The 16,580-nt window shown below is 54.1% G+C and overlaps 1 protein-coding gene across 3 annotated transcripts in view; it reads right to left on the bottom strand.

The window, feature by feature from the left end:
• Positions 1-5,322: 5,322 nt before the first annotated feature.
• SFXN5 (sideroflexin 5) overlaps positions 5,323-16,580 on the bottom strand; it is a 103,850-nt gene continuing 92,592 nt past the window's right edge. For all 3 annotated transcript variants that reach the window (XM_028744551.2, XM_077933683.1, XM_028744553.2), the window contains one exon: positions 5,323-11,308. In XM_028744551.2, the coding sequence (XP_028600384.2) occupies positions 11,231-11,308 (78 nt within the window). In that variant the 3' untranslated portion in view covers positions 5,323-11,230. The remainder of the gene's footprint in view (positions 11,309-16,580) is intronic.

Here is a 16,580-nt window from a genome sequence, read left to right as displayed (position 1 = left end):
TCTTATGGCTCCTGACAGCATAGATTTGATCTAAGGTGGGAAGAGTGCACCCATTCTCTCTTCTCCTGTCCTTATACCCAGTTCCCTGGCTATTAAGGGCCAGACGAGCACCATGAATTAGGCTTGGAAGCAGTCCTCTAAATTGGCCTTTACCAACCAGGTGCCCTCTAGATGTTCTGGACTACAAGTGGAATGGACAGTCCAGCAGAGGCGGTGGACTCTCCTTCCTCAAAAGCTTTTAAGCAGAGGTTGGTTGGCCATCTGTCATGGATGCTTGAGCTGAGATTCCTGCATTGCGGGGGGTTGGATTAGAGCACCCTCCGGGTCCCTTCCAACTCTACCGTTCTACGATTCCTTCAGCCCCAGCCAGCACACTGTTGTAACCCAGAACACCTGGAGGGCACCTAGACCCAGCTGCCAGCATGTTTGAACCAATTCTCAGACTTCTTTCAAGACCAGTCCAAGAGAGCAAGCTGCAGTAGTCTACCCTGAGCCATGGCAGCCGAACCACGTCCTTACATGGAAACGTCAAAAGTGAACTTGTGGGTTGTGGTTTTATGTGCCAGTAATGAAACTGGCAGGGATGGTGCCTGGTGGCGTTAGAGAGGCAGCAGCCAGAGGAGGAAAGGGGTCGTCTTCATTCCCCTGGAGGGGTGGAAAGTGGATCGTTATTTCCTGATTGCTTCGGCTTGTTGTGTTTCCTCCCTGCCGCAAAGGCTGCCTCTGCTGATATTCATTCATCTCCCAGATCACCCTTCCTCAGCCGGGTGCTCTGCAGATGTTTTGGAGAGCGCCATGTTCCAGCACCCCCACCCATCATGGCTCTGCTGGCTTTGGCTGATGGAGCTGCAGCCCCAAACACCTGGAGGGCTCCAGACTGAGGAAGGCTGCTCCAGAATGCTCAGCGCCTCCTCCGCCGGCCTCCTTGTCGTCACTGGAAGCTGCCTTTCAATTGAGCAACACAGAACGGACTGCAATGCACTGCGTGATTAGTTCTCTGGCGGCCAGAAGGTGGCACTATTGATTTTCTTGGCTCTGCTGCCAGAAAATGAAGCCCAGAGTGGGAGGGGGGCAGTGGAGGTGAGGAAAGGGGAGGCTGTGGGCAGGCATTCCTATTATTATTATTATTATTATTATTATTATTATTATTATTATTATTATACTTTATTAATTAACCTGCCCTTCACTCTAAGGTCCCAAGGTAGTTTACACCATTAAAACACAATACAGTGGCACCTCGGGTTACATACGCTTCAGGTTACAGACGCTTCAGGTTACAGACTCCGCTAACCCAGAAATATAACCTCGGGTTAAGAACTTTGCTTCAGGATGAGAACAGAAATTGTGCTCCAGTGGCGCGGCGGCAGCGGGAGGCCCCATTAGCTAAAGTGGTGCTTCAGGTTAAGAACAGTTTCAGGTGAAGAACCGACCTCTGGAACGAATCAAGTACTTAACCTGAGGTGCCACTGTATTCATAACAGTTTCAATTGCAGGAAAAAGGGGAGTCCTAAAAATATGGCAAGTCTTCAAAGGTGGGTGGCCACTTTAACTCCAAACTGTATTTGGGGGACTCCTTCCCTCCCTCCCTCCCTCCTTCCTTCCTTCCTTCTAGTGTGCTGTTGAGAACCAGCAGCCGAAGACCCCCGTGTCAAGGAGAGTGAGCAGAGCAAGCCTCTTTTCCTGGGAGAAAGGGAAGTGCTCCTCTGGCCAGCCTGAGTCTCATGGGGAGGGACCTGGGCTCATGTCCTCCTGGAGGAGCCGAGAATGAGACCCAGGATGGCCTCAGGCCAGGGCAAGGGCCAAGCTCTGGAGAGACCCCGCAGAAGAGCCAGAGGAAGCTTTGGCACTAAGCCTCCCAGGCCAGAAGGGGCGCATGAAGCGCCAGAGGCAGTTTGCAAAGGAACCCCTTTAAAGCTGGGTGTTTTCCCTTTTTGCAGGAAATGCCTGGAGACAGTAAATCTCTGGGGGGCGATAGGAGGAGCCGGGCTCCGGTTGCAGAAGAAGGCAGCAGGTTCGCGCATCCAGGCCACCCCTGAGACAGCCTGGAGGTTTTGCCAAGGCCCTGGCAGTGGCGCTTGTGCATGAGGCGGCTTTAGGATCTGAGCTTGGGGAGGGGAATCAAAAGCCATCTTCTCTGCTGCCCTGCCAACCCCCCCTCTCTCAGTGAATCACCCCACCCAATTCAGGTGTGGGTGGGCAGAGGGAGCGGAGCCGCCTCCCTCGTGCTTTCTGCAAGGCAGCAGTGAGCTAGTTAAACCATGGAACTCCCTCCCACAGCAAGATGCCAGGATGGCATCCATCTTTCTCTGGAGACATTGGAGGAGGGGGACTGGGGGGTGAAGTTGGCAGATTGCAGCACCTGCTGTGGCTGTAGAGACCAATACAGGAGAGACAGGTGTTGTTGCAGCCGGGGCAGAGGAAGGCGTCTGGTTGTGCTGCTGCAGATGTGCCAGGGCATCTCTTCTCTCTTTGCTCCTCTCAGCAGCCATTTCTCCTCTTCTCACTGCTGTGGATGCAAAAGCTGCCTGTCTCCAGGGACTGCGGTCGTCCGCAAGGGATTTCCACATGGTGGGGTTGATGTTGCCAGCCGCCATGTCTCGTTTGCAGACATAGAACCCCACTCCTAGGGACCAAGCTCCCTTTGCCCCACCCCCAATAAAATATTTGAGGGGGCCAGGGCATTCAAATGGTGAGAGTGCACCCTGCCATGTGATTATGTGGGGCAGGAGTTACCAGCCCCTTGTATTTTATTCAAGTTGGTGCCCCTGTTTGCAGACATCTTTGTGATGCAGAGTTGGCTGGCCAATGGGCCTGGTGGCTGAAGCCAGCTCCCTGTCGACCACACCCTTGGGGACCCTGCCATCTTCCATTCTGTGGACAAGACCAAGCCAGCTTGGTTGGAACTGTGGAACTCCCTGCCACAAGAGGCAATGATGGCCGCCGGCTTGATTGGTTTTAAAAGAAGATTGGGCAAATTCATGGACGAGGACGAGAGGGCTATCAACGGCTACTGGCCATGACGACTCTGCTCTGCCTCCATGGCCAGAGGCAGCGATGCTTCTGAATACCAGTTGCTGGAAATTTCAGGAGATGAGAATTGCTCTTGTGCTTGTGTCCTATTTGAGGGTTTCTCATTTGGGCAACTGCTTGGCCACTGTGGGAACAGGAGGCCGGGTTACGTTTCAAAGTGTAGATGCTGACTTTTAAAGCCCTAAACAGCCTCGGTCCTGTATACCTGAAGGAACGTCTCCACCCTGGACACCGGGGTCCCTCTCCCGAGGGCCTTCTCGGTGGTGGCGCCCGCCCTGTGGAACGCCCTCCCATCAGATGTCAAAGAGATAAACTATCTGACGTATAGAAGACATCTGAAGGCAGCCCTGGACAGGGAAGTTTTTAATGACTGATGTTTTAATGTATTTTGAATCTCTGTTAGAAGCCGCCCAGAGCGGCCAGGGCAACCCAGCCAGATGGGCGGGGTACAAATAATAAATATTATTATTATTAATTATTATTATTACTTATTACTACTACTACTATCAGATGGGCCATGGGCCTGATCCAGCGGGCTCTTTTTAATGACTGATGTTTTAGTGTAGTTTGAATCTCTGTTGGAAGCTGCCCAGAGTGGCTGGGGCAACCCAGCCAGATGGGCAGGGTACAAATAAATCATCATCACCATCACCATATGGGCCATGGGCCTGATCCAGCAGCCTCTCCTGACCTTCTTACAAGCTGCAGCAAGCAAGACACTTGGGGAAGGCGCTGAGCCTGCGCACCAGGCCCTGGCCCTCTCCTCCTGTTTGAGGCTGGAACTTCGAAGGCGAGGGATCCATTCCCAGGAGCGTCAGGGACCTGAGAGGACCCTCTGTGTCTTTCTCTAAAAGCAGACAGCTGCCTCTGCCTGGCCTCCTCCGCCTGCTGAGCCCTGCCACTCAGCGGAGGGAGTGGGTGTCACGCGCCCCCACCTCTGACCTCAGGGAAGACGAGATCCTCCGTGGCTCCTCCTCCATTGTGCCTGGTGACAACACAGCCGGACTACGGACACAGATCCCCCATCGTGGAGCAGGGATGACAGCTCTCCCTCCTCCACTGCTCCACTCTAATGCTCCTGCCACTCACCAGGCAGAAGAGAGGCCTCCCCCCACCCCTGAATGATGCGGGAACAGCTGGCGCTCTGCAGGTATGGCAGGTATGCAGAGGGCTTTCTGGTTGAGGAGGGCTTCACACCTGCACCAGGGATTGAATGTCCAGGCCCAGGCCGCCTCAAAACACATTTGCCTTCCGCCCTGCCTGGAAGTGCCCTTGGCTGACTGATAAAAGGCAGGTGACACTCTGTGCGCGGGCTGGGAATCTGAGCGGAGCCGCTGAGTGGCAGGGACCGGCCTTCACCACAGCCTGAGAGGAGGGAGGGCCCTGCAGGTGAGGCTTGCAGAGGGAGCAGCAGGCCACAGGTGGTCCTGCCTGCAGGTGTGTTACAATGAATCTCGGAGCATAAAGACGAACCTGCTGGATCAGGCCAAGGGGCCCCCAAATCATCCAGCCTCCTGATCTCACAGTGGCCACCCAGATGCTTCCTATGAAAAGCCTGCAAGCAAATCTGAGCACCAGAGGCCTCTCCCTTCGGGTGGTTTCCAGCAACTGGCGCTAAGCATAGCCATCCTGGCTAGTGGGCATTGATAGCCGTCTCCTCCGTGAATTTCTCTCATTTGCCTCTTTGAAAAACCATCTAGGTCAGTGGCCGAAGTCATGGGGTGGGGGAGCAGCCATAATAATAATAATAATAATAATAATAATAATAATAATAATAATAATAATTTATTATTTATACCCCGCCCATCTGGCTGGGTTTTCCCAGCCACTCTGGGCGGCTTCCAACAAAATATTAAAATACAATATTCCATCAAACATTAAAAGCTTCCCTAAACAGGGCCTTCAGATGTCTTCTGAAAGTCAGATAGTGGTTTATTTCCTTGACATCTGATGGGAGGGCATTCCACAGGGTGGGCGCCACCACTGAGAAGGCCCTCTGCCTGGTTCCCTGTAGCGTTGCTTCTCGCAGTGAGGGAACCGCCAGAAGGCCCTCGGAGCTGGACCTCAGTGTCCGGGCAGAACAATGGGGGTGGAGACGCTCCTTCAGATATACTGGACCGAGGCCATTTAGGGCTTTAAAGGTCAGCACCAACACTTTGAATTGTGCTCGGAAACGTACTGGGAGCCAAGTACCCTCCCAGAGGCACTTTCCTGGCCACTTTGGCCCAGGTGGGCACATCACACGCACAACCCGCGGGCAAAGAGCCACAGACCGACCAGGAGAGGAGCCGCTTAGCTGTGTCATTTTTATTCCAGACATTTAGAAGTGTTACATAAAGTGTCACGGTCAATAAATCTATTCAGGAAGTTAAAAAGACACTGTGCACACTTCCAAGTGGATTGGCATTGACAGAGGTATCTGCGCTCAGACAGTCAGGTGATCGTAGTCGCTGGAAGACGAAGGGAGTTCAGAGAAGGACGAGGAAGAGAAGAGCCTCCTCACCCTCCTCCGAGTTACAATTTGCAGTTTGAGAGAGCAATAAGGTGCATTCAAATCTAGGTGCCGAGGCCCAGGGAGGCTCAGGCCCTGGGCGCAAGTGCTGCCCTGAACTCTGACCACAGCCCCTGCCTGGCCAGCCAAGCCTACTGGGGAGCTGCAGCCGGAGCCCAGCCAGGCCCACGGCGCGCCCCCTCTGACATCGGTGGGACCTGCCTGGCCGCTCCGTTTGATGGCTGGGCTCCTGCAAGAGCCGTGGTCCTCTCCTGCGCATGAGCTGCTCCCCAAGGGCTGCCAGCACCCATGCGCCATGTTCCTGAGAACATTGTGGCCAGGAATGGGCAATGCAGGAAAAGGGCCACAAGCCAAGGGGGTGTTTGAGACGCCCCCACTCCCAAGCCCTCTGGCATACGGCTTCGTGATGAGCTCCAGGAAAAGAATTCAATGGGTGGGAAAGAAAGGAAGAACTTGTCCCTCCCCCCCCCACCCCCGATTCTGGACCCGCAGCTCCTGCGTAACCCTGAGATTAATGGCCCTTTGGGGGCAGTCAGAACTTACACAGGCATTCTGGGGCTGCCTCTCGGCTCCCCTTTTCATGCAGTCCCACGATAAATGGGATTTTGTTTCTTTCAAACGAAAAGGTTACGTTTTGGTTCCATGCCAAATGGTACCTGAATGGGTCAAGGAAAGGGATTCCTCCAGGAAGGAGGCGAGAGCTGCTGCGTCCAAGGCCCCAGGGGCATATTCACAAGGGGGTCCCCCTCCGCTGCTGCCCAAATACACTTCCATAGCAGAAGGGGGCGCGCATGATGCTCAGCACCATTCCTGCAGGCTGGCCTCCACCCCACCCTTGGGCTCCCCTGCAAGATGCCAAGAAGTCAGCTCTGGGGAGACTGGCCTGGGCCTCCCCCCAGGTGGAGGATGGAGCCCTGGGCAAAGGACCCCCCCCCCAGAGGGGGCAGGCAGGCAGATATTCTGGCTGGGGAGAGGGCTGGCTTCTCTGCACACATCCTGCCCACGCACAGCCTCCGGAGAGAACAGGCTGTAGGTCAACCTCCCTTCACCAGGTGGGGGGCCTTCGTGGGAGGGAGTGGGGGCGAGAGGGGAAGCCTCACCCCACAGATCTCCTCCTGGACGTGCATAATAGAATCAAGGAGCAGTAGAGTTGTGGTGTGTTTGTCGCAAGGGCCATCTGGTCTCCCCCGAAGGAGAGTCCACCATCTTCCAAGGAGGGTCTGCTCCACTGTTGAACGGGTTTTACCGTCAGAAAGCTATTCCTTCTGCTTAGTTGGACCCTCCTTTCATAGAAACATAAGAGTTGAGGGGACCTCAAGGGTCCTCTAGTCCACCCCCCTGCAATGAAGGAATCTCAGCAAAAGCATCCCTGGCAGGAGGCCCCCCAACCTCTGCTTAAAGAGGCCGTCTCCTTCTGAGGGAGTCTGTCCCCCAGTCAAAGAGCTCGTGCCCTCAGAAAGTTCTTCCTGGTGGAATCTCCTTCCTTGCAATTTGGCAAATCTAACTCACTTAAGCTGGAATGGCAAAGGTTTTTTGGGACACCCCTGGGACCCTCGCCGGCCTCTCCTCCTCCTCCTCCTCCTTCACCCAACACCCAACCCTTTGCCGCCTCTTCCTGCTGCAATGCCGTCCTCATTATTTCTTAATTAACATACCCAAGAAATCAATTAGCTGCTCGGTTCTAATTAAAAGCTAAGAGGGATGATCATCTCATTATTAGGGGCTGCGGAGGTGAGCAACCCACCCTGGCGGGGGCTCCTGCCCCTCCCCCGTCTCCCCAATTATGGGAAATGATAAAACACCAAACGCCGCCGCCGCCGTCCCAAGATCACAGGCTCCCCTTTGTACCTTTGGGGAGGCGGAAAAATTAATTAGCCTTTAGGCGGACGGCTGCGGGCTTTTGCTCAGGCTTTGCTCGGTGCCCCGGCTGCGGGAAGCGGAAGTTTGCTAGCTCTCCAAGAGGGAAGGGGGAGTGAAACAGCCCTTGCTCCCGGCCCATGAAAGCAGGAAGGGGGCCAGATGAGACAGGATCAGGGCCTCCTCTGGCCAAGGGGGCCAGCAGGGGAAAGGGGGCTACTCGATAGCAGAAAACACTCATCAGGAAAGGGTCCCTTCCAATGAGAGCCGTGGGATTCACAGGTGCCCCTTTCAAGAAGCGCCTGAGACTTCACCATTCGGGTGGGTGGGAGACAGGAAGGGACTGTGTAGCTCAACAGCAGAGCCCCTGCTTGACATGCAGAAGGTCCTGGGTTCATTCCCTCTGCCAGTCAGTGCAGAGCAGGCAACTCTGAGCTCAAGGGACCAACGGCCTCATTCAGTGGAAGGCAGATCCCTCTGATCCTAGGGGATTTCAAGGCCTCCCTCCCGACAGCCCCCCATGGAGGCACAGCTGGGAGGGCAGCAGGGGATTTGCCTAGGACAAAAACCTATGTATCTGTGATGCCTGCATTGCAGGGGTTGGACTAGATGTCCCTTGGGGTCCCTTCCAACTCCACCGTTCTAGGACTTCCTGCATTTCAACCCCACGTTGGAACCTCTTGAGATTTCAAAGCATATTAGCATCTGGCTCAGCCCTTCCAAAATGGGTGCTCCTACCTCCTGGGGCACAGTGGGATGCCTTGGGGGGGGGTTTGCTAAGAGGTAAGGGGGGGCAGAATGGGGGCACTGGAGGTGTGAATGATTATGAGGCTTTGAAAAGCTGGTATCACTGGATCAAGTTCATCTGCTTTGCTGAATTAATTAAGCTAAGTAGTTTTAATTAGATTTTGAATAAATGTGCAGCTAATTGCAATTGTTTTGAATTTTACGGCGTTACGAAGGAGCCTAAGAAGAGATTGCAGGATCAGGCCAAAGGCCCGCCTAGTCTAGCTTCCTGTTCTCACAGTGGCCAAACCCACAGGCAGGATTCCCAGCTGCCGCAGGCTCACTTCTAAAGTGCTCGGAGGTCTTCAGACCTGCAGACATAGACAGGAAAGGGTAGCTTACTCTCTGTAAAAGTGAGCTATTTTGAGGATCTGTGCGCCATCCTCTGCATGACTCACAAGCCACACCCCTGATTTGGTCACCTGAGACTGAGGCTCCCTGAAATGGCTGATATCTCTTGACGAAAGGCGGCTGCTTCCCCAGCCAGCCCTGGAAGCCAAGCAATGTGACCCTCTTAATGCTTTTGAAACAAGGAATCCGAAAGAGACCCCCGGATTCGTTCCTCTCCCAGACTAGCGCCCCGTGGTGCTCACCTGTGGGGCACATAGAGAGTCACAGGGTTGCAGAGTTGGACGGGATCCTCAGGGCCACCTGGCCCAACCCCACAGAGGGGCTGTGAGTGCCCCTTCCTCCTTCCTCCTAGGAACCAGGCACGGGGTTCAAACTGCAAGGAATCAAGGAAGAGCGAGGGAATTGGCTGCACAGCAGCAGAGGAGGTCCCTGGCAGGGGCTGGGTGACCTGGCCTCCTCTCCAGTGGTGGGGGGGAGCCCCCCCCAGGCGACTGCTCATCACACAGTGTGTGCGCACCCACTGAACTCCCATCTCAGTGTCTGTTTGGCTGTGTGCGCTGCCTCTTCCATGGTGCAAAATCTAATACAGTGGTACCTCGGGATGCAAACGGGATCTGTTCCGGAGCCCCGTTCGCATCCTGAATAGAACGTAAGACATGGTGGCGCATCTGCGCGTGCGCGGGTCGCGTTTTGCTGCTTCCGCGCATGCATGTGACATTATTTTGAGCGTATGCGCATGTGCAAGCAGCGAAACCGTTGCCGCAGAGTGCAACCTGAAAGCACTCAACCTGAAGCACATTCAACCCGAGGTATGATTGTACAGTGGTACCTCGGGTTACAGACGCTTCAGGTTACAGATGCTTCAGGTTACAGACTCCACTAACCCAGAAATAGTACCTCAGGTTGAGAACAGCTTCAGGTTAAGAATGGACCTCCAGAACGAATTAAGTTCTTAACCCGAGGTACCACTGTATATTCCTCTTCCTCTAATGCAGAGTCCTGAAGGCGAGCAGCGAGAGCACCAGTCCTTCCTTCCTTCCACTTCCTTGCACACAAACCTTTCCTCCCTGCTTCCCAACCCTTTCCAGGGGTCAAAGCAGGCCCCACAGCTTGGGAATGAAATGCACCAGGAGGGGCAGACCCCTCCCCCGCTTGCGGCCTGCTTTGGGCCAAACACTGCAGACTAGCACCCCTGTGCCTGGGGTCACAAGGTTCTCTCTGGTGGCGCAAATCTACGGAGTGCTGCCAATGGAAACCCTGGGCTTAGTTCCGCCATATCAGAATCATAGAATTGCAGAATTGGGAGAGACCTCAGGGCTCAACTAGTCCGACCCCTTGCAACGCAGGAATCTCGGAACCCCTGCTTAAAAACCTCCAAGGAAGGAGCGTCCAAGGGAGTCTGTTCCACTGTTAAACGATGCTCACCTCCAGAAAGTTCTTCACTAGGGTTATTATTCCAGCCGAGTTTGTTTCCTTCTCCTGCAGAGAACCCTGTTTGAAGTTTGCCTCCTTCTCTGGGCCATCCAGTGACACCCCCCCCCCCGCTGATGGCTGCCACCTACCCTTCCCTCTTGCCTCTGGAAGAACATCTGCCCTGCCTTTCCCCCTGCCTGCCCTCCCTTTAGGGCACTGCACGGGGCATCTGGGGCTGAAGCAGCAGGAGAGGCAGGGAGGCCCCCAAGAACCTCCACCGCTGCCAAGCGGGGAAGAAGGCTGGGCGAGTTCATTGTGTAGGCAGAGCCCTGCGCGATGGCAGCGCATCGGGCACCCAAGAGGCCGGGCAGGGAGTTGGCAGCCAGCCGGAAAGCTCCCCCCATCCCACGATGGGGAGTGTGCAATCTGCAAACAGTGCCTTTTGCTACCTCCTGCCAGAGGGTGAGAAGAGGCCACGATCCGGAGACCCACCACAGGAGCTTCACACATTCCGACCAACCAAGTGACGGCTGCAATTAGAGCAGGGCAAATTTAACTTGCGAGCTCGCCCACTGGAGAGAGAGAGAGAGATGTGGAGGAGTGTGGCGGCAGCCCTCAGGCCAGTGGGGACGGGTGGGTGGGGGATGTGGGTGCTGCGCGTCGGCTACGACCTTGGCCGCGTTATTGGTTTAGAATCAAAGCGAGTGCTGCGGATCTAAGATTGATTCTGTGCACATCGACTGGTGCAAGAGTGACACTGAATCAAAAGAGTACGATTATCAAGACGCCCTACCTACCTAATTCTTCTAAGTCATGCGCCGGGGGCTGAGTGCTGTGCAGAACCGAACGGAGCTGGGGAGGCTGAGCTCCTCAGGCTGGGAGGCGAAAGTGCTGTGGAGAAGAGAGGTCGGCGTTCGCACGGGAGCCGAGTGGAGCCACAGAAAGGGGCCACAACAAGCCCCTCCACTGAGGATTCAGGATGTTGGCTCTCGGCTCCTTCCCTCCCTCCCTGGCGCTCCTTCCTTTGTGCTGTTACTGTCGCTAATTTAAAACTTTAAATATTAATCTTTCCGACCGACGTGAGACGCCGGGTCTCTGAGAGTGTTAATTTACGCTCGGCTCTTGGCGGTGGGAAGATGCTACGAGGTTCTCCAGCTCTTTCCTTCTATTGTCTTAGTCATCCTCCCTTCCTCCTCCTCCTCCTCCTCCCCCCCCCCGTAGTCTTCCTCGCTCTCCTTTCCACGCCTCTCCGTCTCCCAGGCCCGGCAGCTCCGCTTCCGCTTACAACCCTTTGTTGTAGACCAGGGTCTCGCTGGTGGTGGCCCGGGCGATTTCGGGCTCCAGGCGCGACGTCTCAATCTGCCAAAGGGGGAGGGAGAGAAAACACAGGCAGGTCAGGAGGAGCAGATCAGCACACAGGAAGATGAAGAGAGGCTGCTGGATGAGGCCAAGGCCCTCCATCCAGCCCAGCATCCTGTTCTCACAGTGGCCAACAAGAACGCAGAATCGTAGGGTTGTAAGGGCCCCTGAGGGTCATTCAGTCCAACCCCCTGAAAGGCAGAAATCTCAAGTGAAGCATCCATGACAGATGGCCACCCGACCTCTGCTTAAAAACCCCCCAAGGAAGGAGACCCTACCACCTTCCACCCCACTGCTGAATGGCTCTTAATAAGTTTTATCTGATGTTGAGTCGGAATCTCCTTCCTTGTAACTGGCCACAGATGCCTGTGGGGATCCTGCAGTCGGAATCTGCGTTCGACCGACCAACTCTTCCGGAATCGCCCTCCGACAATAATTAACGACCTGAGCCTTTGATGAGACTCCAAGCACGTTCCCCATTCCGCAGAGTATCCAGCACAGGGAAGAGACGAGAAGTTTGAGCTACACTGCTTGGTTTTATTGCTAACTACGCAGACAGAAAAGAAAATACATCCTCTCTCTGTGAGAGCAGAGAACAACTGAAAAACAAAGGAACAGGAAACCAGTAACGTCACATCCGTCTTCCGTCTTCCGTGAGACTTCCAACAGTCTGGAATCTCTGGAATGCAAAACAGAGTCTTGTGACTCCAGCACTGAACAGTGGCAACACACAGAAACCTACACCGGCAACCGGGACCTGATCGCAAGAACCCTCTCCGTCCCATGGCTTCCAGAAATGGCATTTGGAAGCACACCTGCCTCCAGCCATGGGGCAGGGCAGAGCCATTGGGGAGGAGGGCTGCCAGGTGCGGCAGAGACCCAAGTGGCGTCAACCAGGTGTTGGGCATTTAGCGTCGCCAGTCCCATGGCACCCTCTCTCCTAGCAGAGACAAGGAAGGAGGGGAGCTGAATACAGTAGGGCTGCCCAGCAGCTGTGAATCTGTTGCTGCTTCAACCTCCACCTCCTCCTTCTCAGCTGCCTGCCCTGTGTCTGCAGTGCTTTCTGCCTCTTCTTCCTCTCTCTCACTCTAGCCTGTTGCTTGTTCAGCACCCAACCATTCTGCCCTGCTTCCTCCTCTGGCCTGTCCTCCGTGTCCCAGCACCACCACCCCCGGCTCTGAGCCTTCCTCTTCTGAGGCTTCCCTCGCGGGTTCCCCGGCTGGAACCTCCCAGAATTCCTCCTCATCCGAGAGGCCAGCCCAACATTTAAATGAGTAGATGGAGACAGGCATTCGAGAGGCGTGGAAGCCAGGATGTCAAGCAACCCTCAGCCCCTTGGCGAATTCAGGGCAAGCAAGGGAACAACAACTCTCACTCCAAGGTTGGCGGAGGAGACCAGAAGTGGGCACATCAACCCTCAAGCGAGGAACACGAGAGGAAAGCACAACTTAGACATCATTGACTCTGCAGTGAAAAAGGCCCTGCCAGTTGCAGGCAAACTAATTACCCAGCGACTGTCTAGGAGCAGATGGCCCATTTGAACCTCCCATCTGGGACTATCAGCAGGCTTTCCCCAAGACCCGGATTATAGCAGAGCCCCTTGCAAGACAGCAGCTCCTCAGCAATAACACAAGGAGGCAGCTGCGCATGACTGGGCCTCCTCTGTCACCTCCCTGGATGCCAAAAGGACCCCTTCCCCTGGCCTGGCACCAAACGCCACTCTGCACACACCACTGTCTTGGTTTGGCTGAGTTCTGGGGGGTGACGTGAGAGGTTTGGACAGTGGTAATTGTCTTAGAGATCCTCCAACAATGGAGCATCGGAAGGGCACAACAGAGGAGGATGCTGAGCAGAGAGGAGATGATCAAGTGCAGGTAAAACTGGCAGCATTCCACTTTTTTAAAAAAAATATCTCCAAAAACATCTGTATAACCTCTTAGCTGAGGACAGGTTGATAAACCACAGGATTAAATTACAAGAAAGTCAAAGCATCGGAGCAGATTAGCAATGAATCATTCAGTCAGATAGAGTAGCATTCTTTGTTGGGAGGTGGAGAAAGAAAATTGGGAGAACCCCCCCCCCCGTGCTTTGCACTGAAATATCTGTTTTTTTAAAATATGTGCCTCTCACTCTCCCCACTTTTAAATTTGTCCCCCCACCCCTGGGTGATGGACACGCCCCCAGGGTCTCCATATCCCCCTTTCCAGTCTGTCAGCCTTCTTGGCCAAGTGGTACCCAAACCGAGCCTCAGGGTTCCAAGAGTGCTCTTAATGCGCCTGGGATGCAGTGCATCTGCTAATTTGGCCCTTTGAGACCATGCCCACAGGTGTGGCAGCCAGGTGAAGAGGGGGCATCCCTTTCCTTCCCGTTTGGGTGGGAGGTGGTCTGCAAAAATACCCAGGAAAACAATGGCCCGCATTTGAACTTCTTGGAGAACAGTTCTCAAAAACTGCATCAATGCTGCCTCCACAGCAGGGCGAAGACATCGCAGGGGTCTCTTCCCCAACACGCTTTGAGCACGCTGCCCCTCCCTCCCTCCCTCCTTCTCTCTCCATCTCTGCAAATTATTCTCTCTCTGTTTTCCAAGTGCTTCTCAAGGATCTATAAAAACGCCACACACCTTTTGCTATCTGGCGGAATCTCACCCTCCTGTCCTGCAGCACGTCACTCAAAAAACGATTCGCTTGCACTTTTATCTTGCGACCACACATTTTATGCAGCTTATAAGTTCAATTTAATACATCGGAAGTCCTGTATGTTGGCTCCGGCGCCGAGCCTGACACAATACTAGGAACCTAACATGGGAAAACCTAAATGCTTTTGAAAATGTTTAACCTAGTTAGACAAATTAGCAAAAAATTGTGCAAAACAATTTAGGTATTTAAAATATTCAATGTTTTTAAAAACTGGAAAAACTGTTCTTAGCTTTCAGCTGCAGAAACCCAACAAAATATAACATCCAAGCAGTCTTAACATGAGGTGCAACATAACCCTTCAGCAAAGCTGTTAAACAGTTCCCGGTGCATCCTGGGAAATAGCACTTCATTTATTCAAATGCACATATGTCAGGTTTTTGCACCATATGTCATTCCAAGCTATTTACAGTAATAATTAAATCTTAATCAACGTTTAACCTCTGTAAAATGTTTGAAGGGATCTAATCACCCTTCAGTCTGCACTAATGAAGGAGAAATATATAAACATAAAAAGAAAATGATGCGCACCAGAAAGAAGAGTAATTGCAAAATTGTATTTCTTTTAAATATAATCAGCAAGTTATGTAAAGGAAGCCAACGGGTATTTTAAGTGAAGACATCTTGGGTGTCAGAGGTGTGAGTAGCTAATTTTGTACTGCTATCCATAACAGATGTAGCATATTTTCTCTTAGAGCCATTATTAGCAACTTCACCATTTCATTTCTTACTGGAACACAAAGCAGAACATGGAAAGATCTTGAGAGGTACAAGGGAGGAAGGAGGAGGCAGCTCCAGACGCCACCGAGATCCCCTCTGCTGGCAGCTGGAAGGTGCAGCTCCTTCTCAAGCTGCCAGGAGGAAGCTCAGAGGCCAAGTAGCTGGGGTGGGGCTTCTGTGACATTGCCCAGGGCCTCCGGGGCACAGACCTGGCATCCTGGCTGTAAAGACCCACGGGCAGGAGGGTCCAGGCCCAAGGTGGCAGGCAGAGGCAGAGACCCAACTGGCTCACTTTGACCGGGATTCTCCACACTGACTCTCCAGGGTGGCCAGGGATGGTGGGAGTGCTTGTCCAAGGACTTCCGGACTCCTTGAGCCCCATCAGAAAGTGGGCTCATCTACCTGCCGGTGTCATCAGACGGGCACCATCTCCACAGGGGTTCAGGAGGGGCATCTGGCGATGTGGAGGCAAGCAGGGCAGGCTGCAGGAGGAGGAGGAGGAGGAGGAGAAAGATGCTGTGTTTGGGGTGGCAGCTTTGCCACGGGCACCCCATGCAAAGGTGGCCAGAGAGGCAGAGAGCGGGCGCTTTGTGCCTGGGCTTGATGCTCCACCTTTGGAGAAAGGCGCAGGTGGGCAGGCAGGGTCTCTGAGGGAGAAGGGACCAGGCTGCCTACCAGCAAGTGAAGGGGTGGCAATGCAACTGAGGCAGCTCCGGCTGCAGGGGCCCAAAGGAGAGAGCTAGCCAAGTTCAGGGGAAGTGGGGCGTGGGGAGTCACCCACACTTGTGGTCCAGGAAGGGCCTGACTTGACAGCAGCCGGTCTTCTAGACAAGCTGGCTCTGGGGTCTCTTTCAGCCTCGGCACTCTGTGATGTCTGTGGAGTGGAAGCATCTCACGGGGCTGCCGGAGTCCACAAGCAACAGCGGGGAGGGAGACTCCACAAGGGGAGTGCTTCTGAGCACCAGTTGCTGGAAAGTGAGTTGCTCTTGTTCGTGAGTCCTGCTTCCGGGTTTCCCAGATGGGGCACCTGTGGCGGGGGCACTGCGAGAACAGGATGCTGGACGAGGTGGGCCATGCTCCTGTTTGCTCCCTCTCCTGCAACACCTGGCCTTCTGGTCACCATGGGAAAGGCGGCCAGTCAGAGAGGTCCCCCCCCCCCATCCGCCAGGCTCAGAGATCTTTAAAGGGCAATTACCTGCTCCAGAGGGGACGGGGCCCCCTCATTTCTTCCTGCCTCGGCTTTGATCATCTCCCCGTGTTTGACATTTCGAAGCAGTGAATTTTGGAGGGATGAATGACGTTCCTTAGGAGCTTTCAGCCTCTCCACTTTCCCTCCGCAGCACGGATGGCGGGAGCTTCCCCCGTCTCGGTTTGCACAGCTGAGCATGAAAGTCCCACAGGTGCAAGGTGTTAAAAGGAAGGCGCTGAAGGGCTTAGCGGAGAGCCTGCCCTGAGCCACACAGAGCCTCTCCAAAGGGCGCGGCGGGGGCTGTGTCAGCACAACAAAGGCCTCAGGAACCCGGACCAGATCATCACATCAGCAAGGCCCAGCTGGGGCCGCGCTCACAGGACTTCTGCAAATCCCCAGAAGGGCAGTTTCACAGAACTGCAGAGTTGGAAGAGACTGTGAGGATCATCCAGTCCAAGCTGCTGCAATGCAGGAATCTTTTTGCCCAACATTGGGCTTGAACTCACAGCCCTGAGATTAATTTTAATAATAAATTATTATTTATACCCCACCCATCTGGCTGGGTTTCCCCATCCACTCTGGGCGGCTCCCAACCGAATATTAAAAACACAATACAGTACAGCATTAAACACTGAATACTTCCCTAAACAGGGCTGCCTTCAAATGTCTT

This window comes from Podarcis muralis, chromosome 9 (assembly GCF_964188315.1).
Source record: "Podarcis muralis chromosome 9, rPodMur119.hap1.1, whole genome shotgun sequence".
In the NCBI taxonomy this organism is placed as follows: Eukaryota; Metazoa; Chordata; class Lepidosauria; order Squamata; family Lacertidae; genus Podarcis; species Podarcis muralis.
The sequence above is the reverse complement of the archived record's forward strand: the minus strand, read 5'-3'. Positions and strand labels throughout refer to the sequence as shown.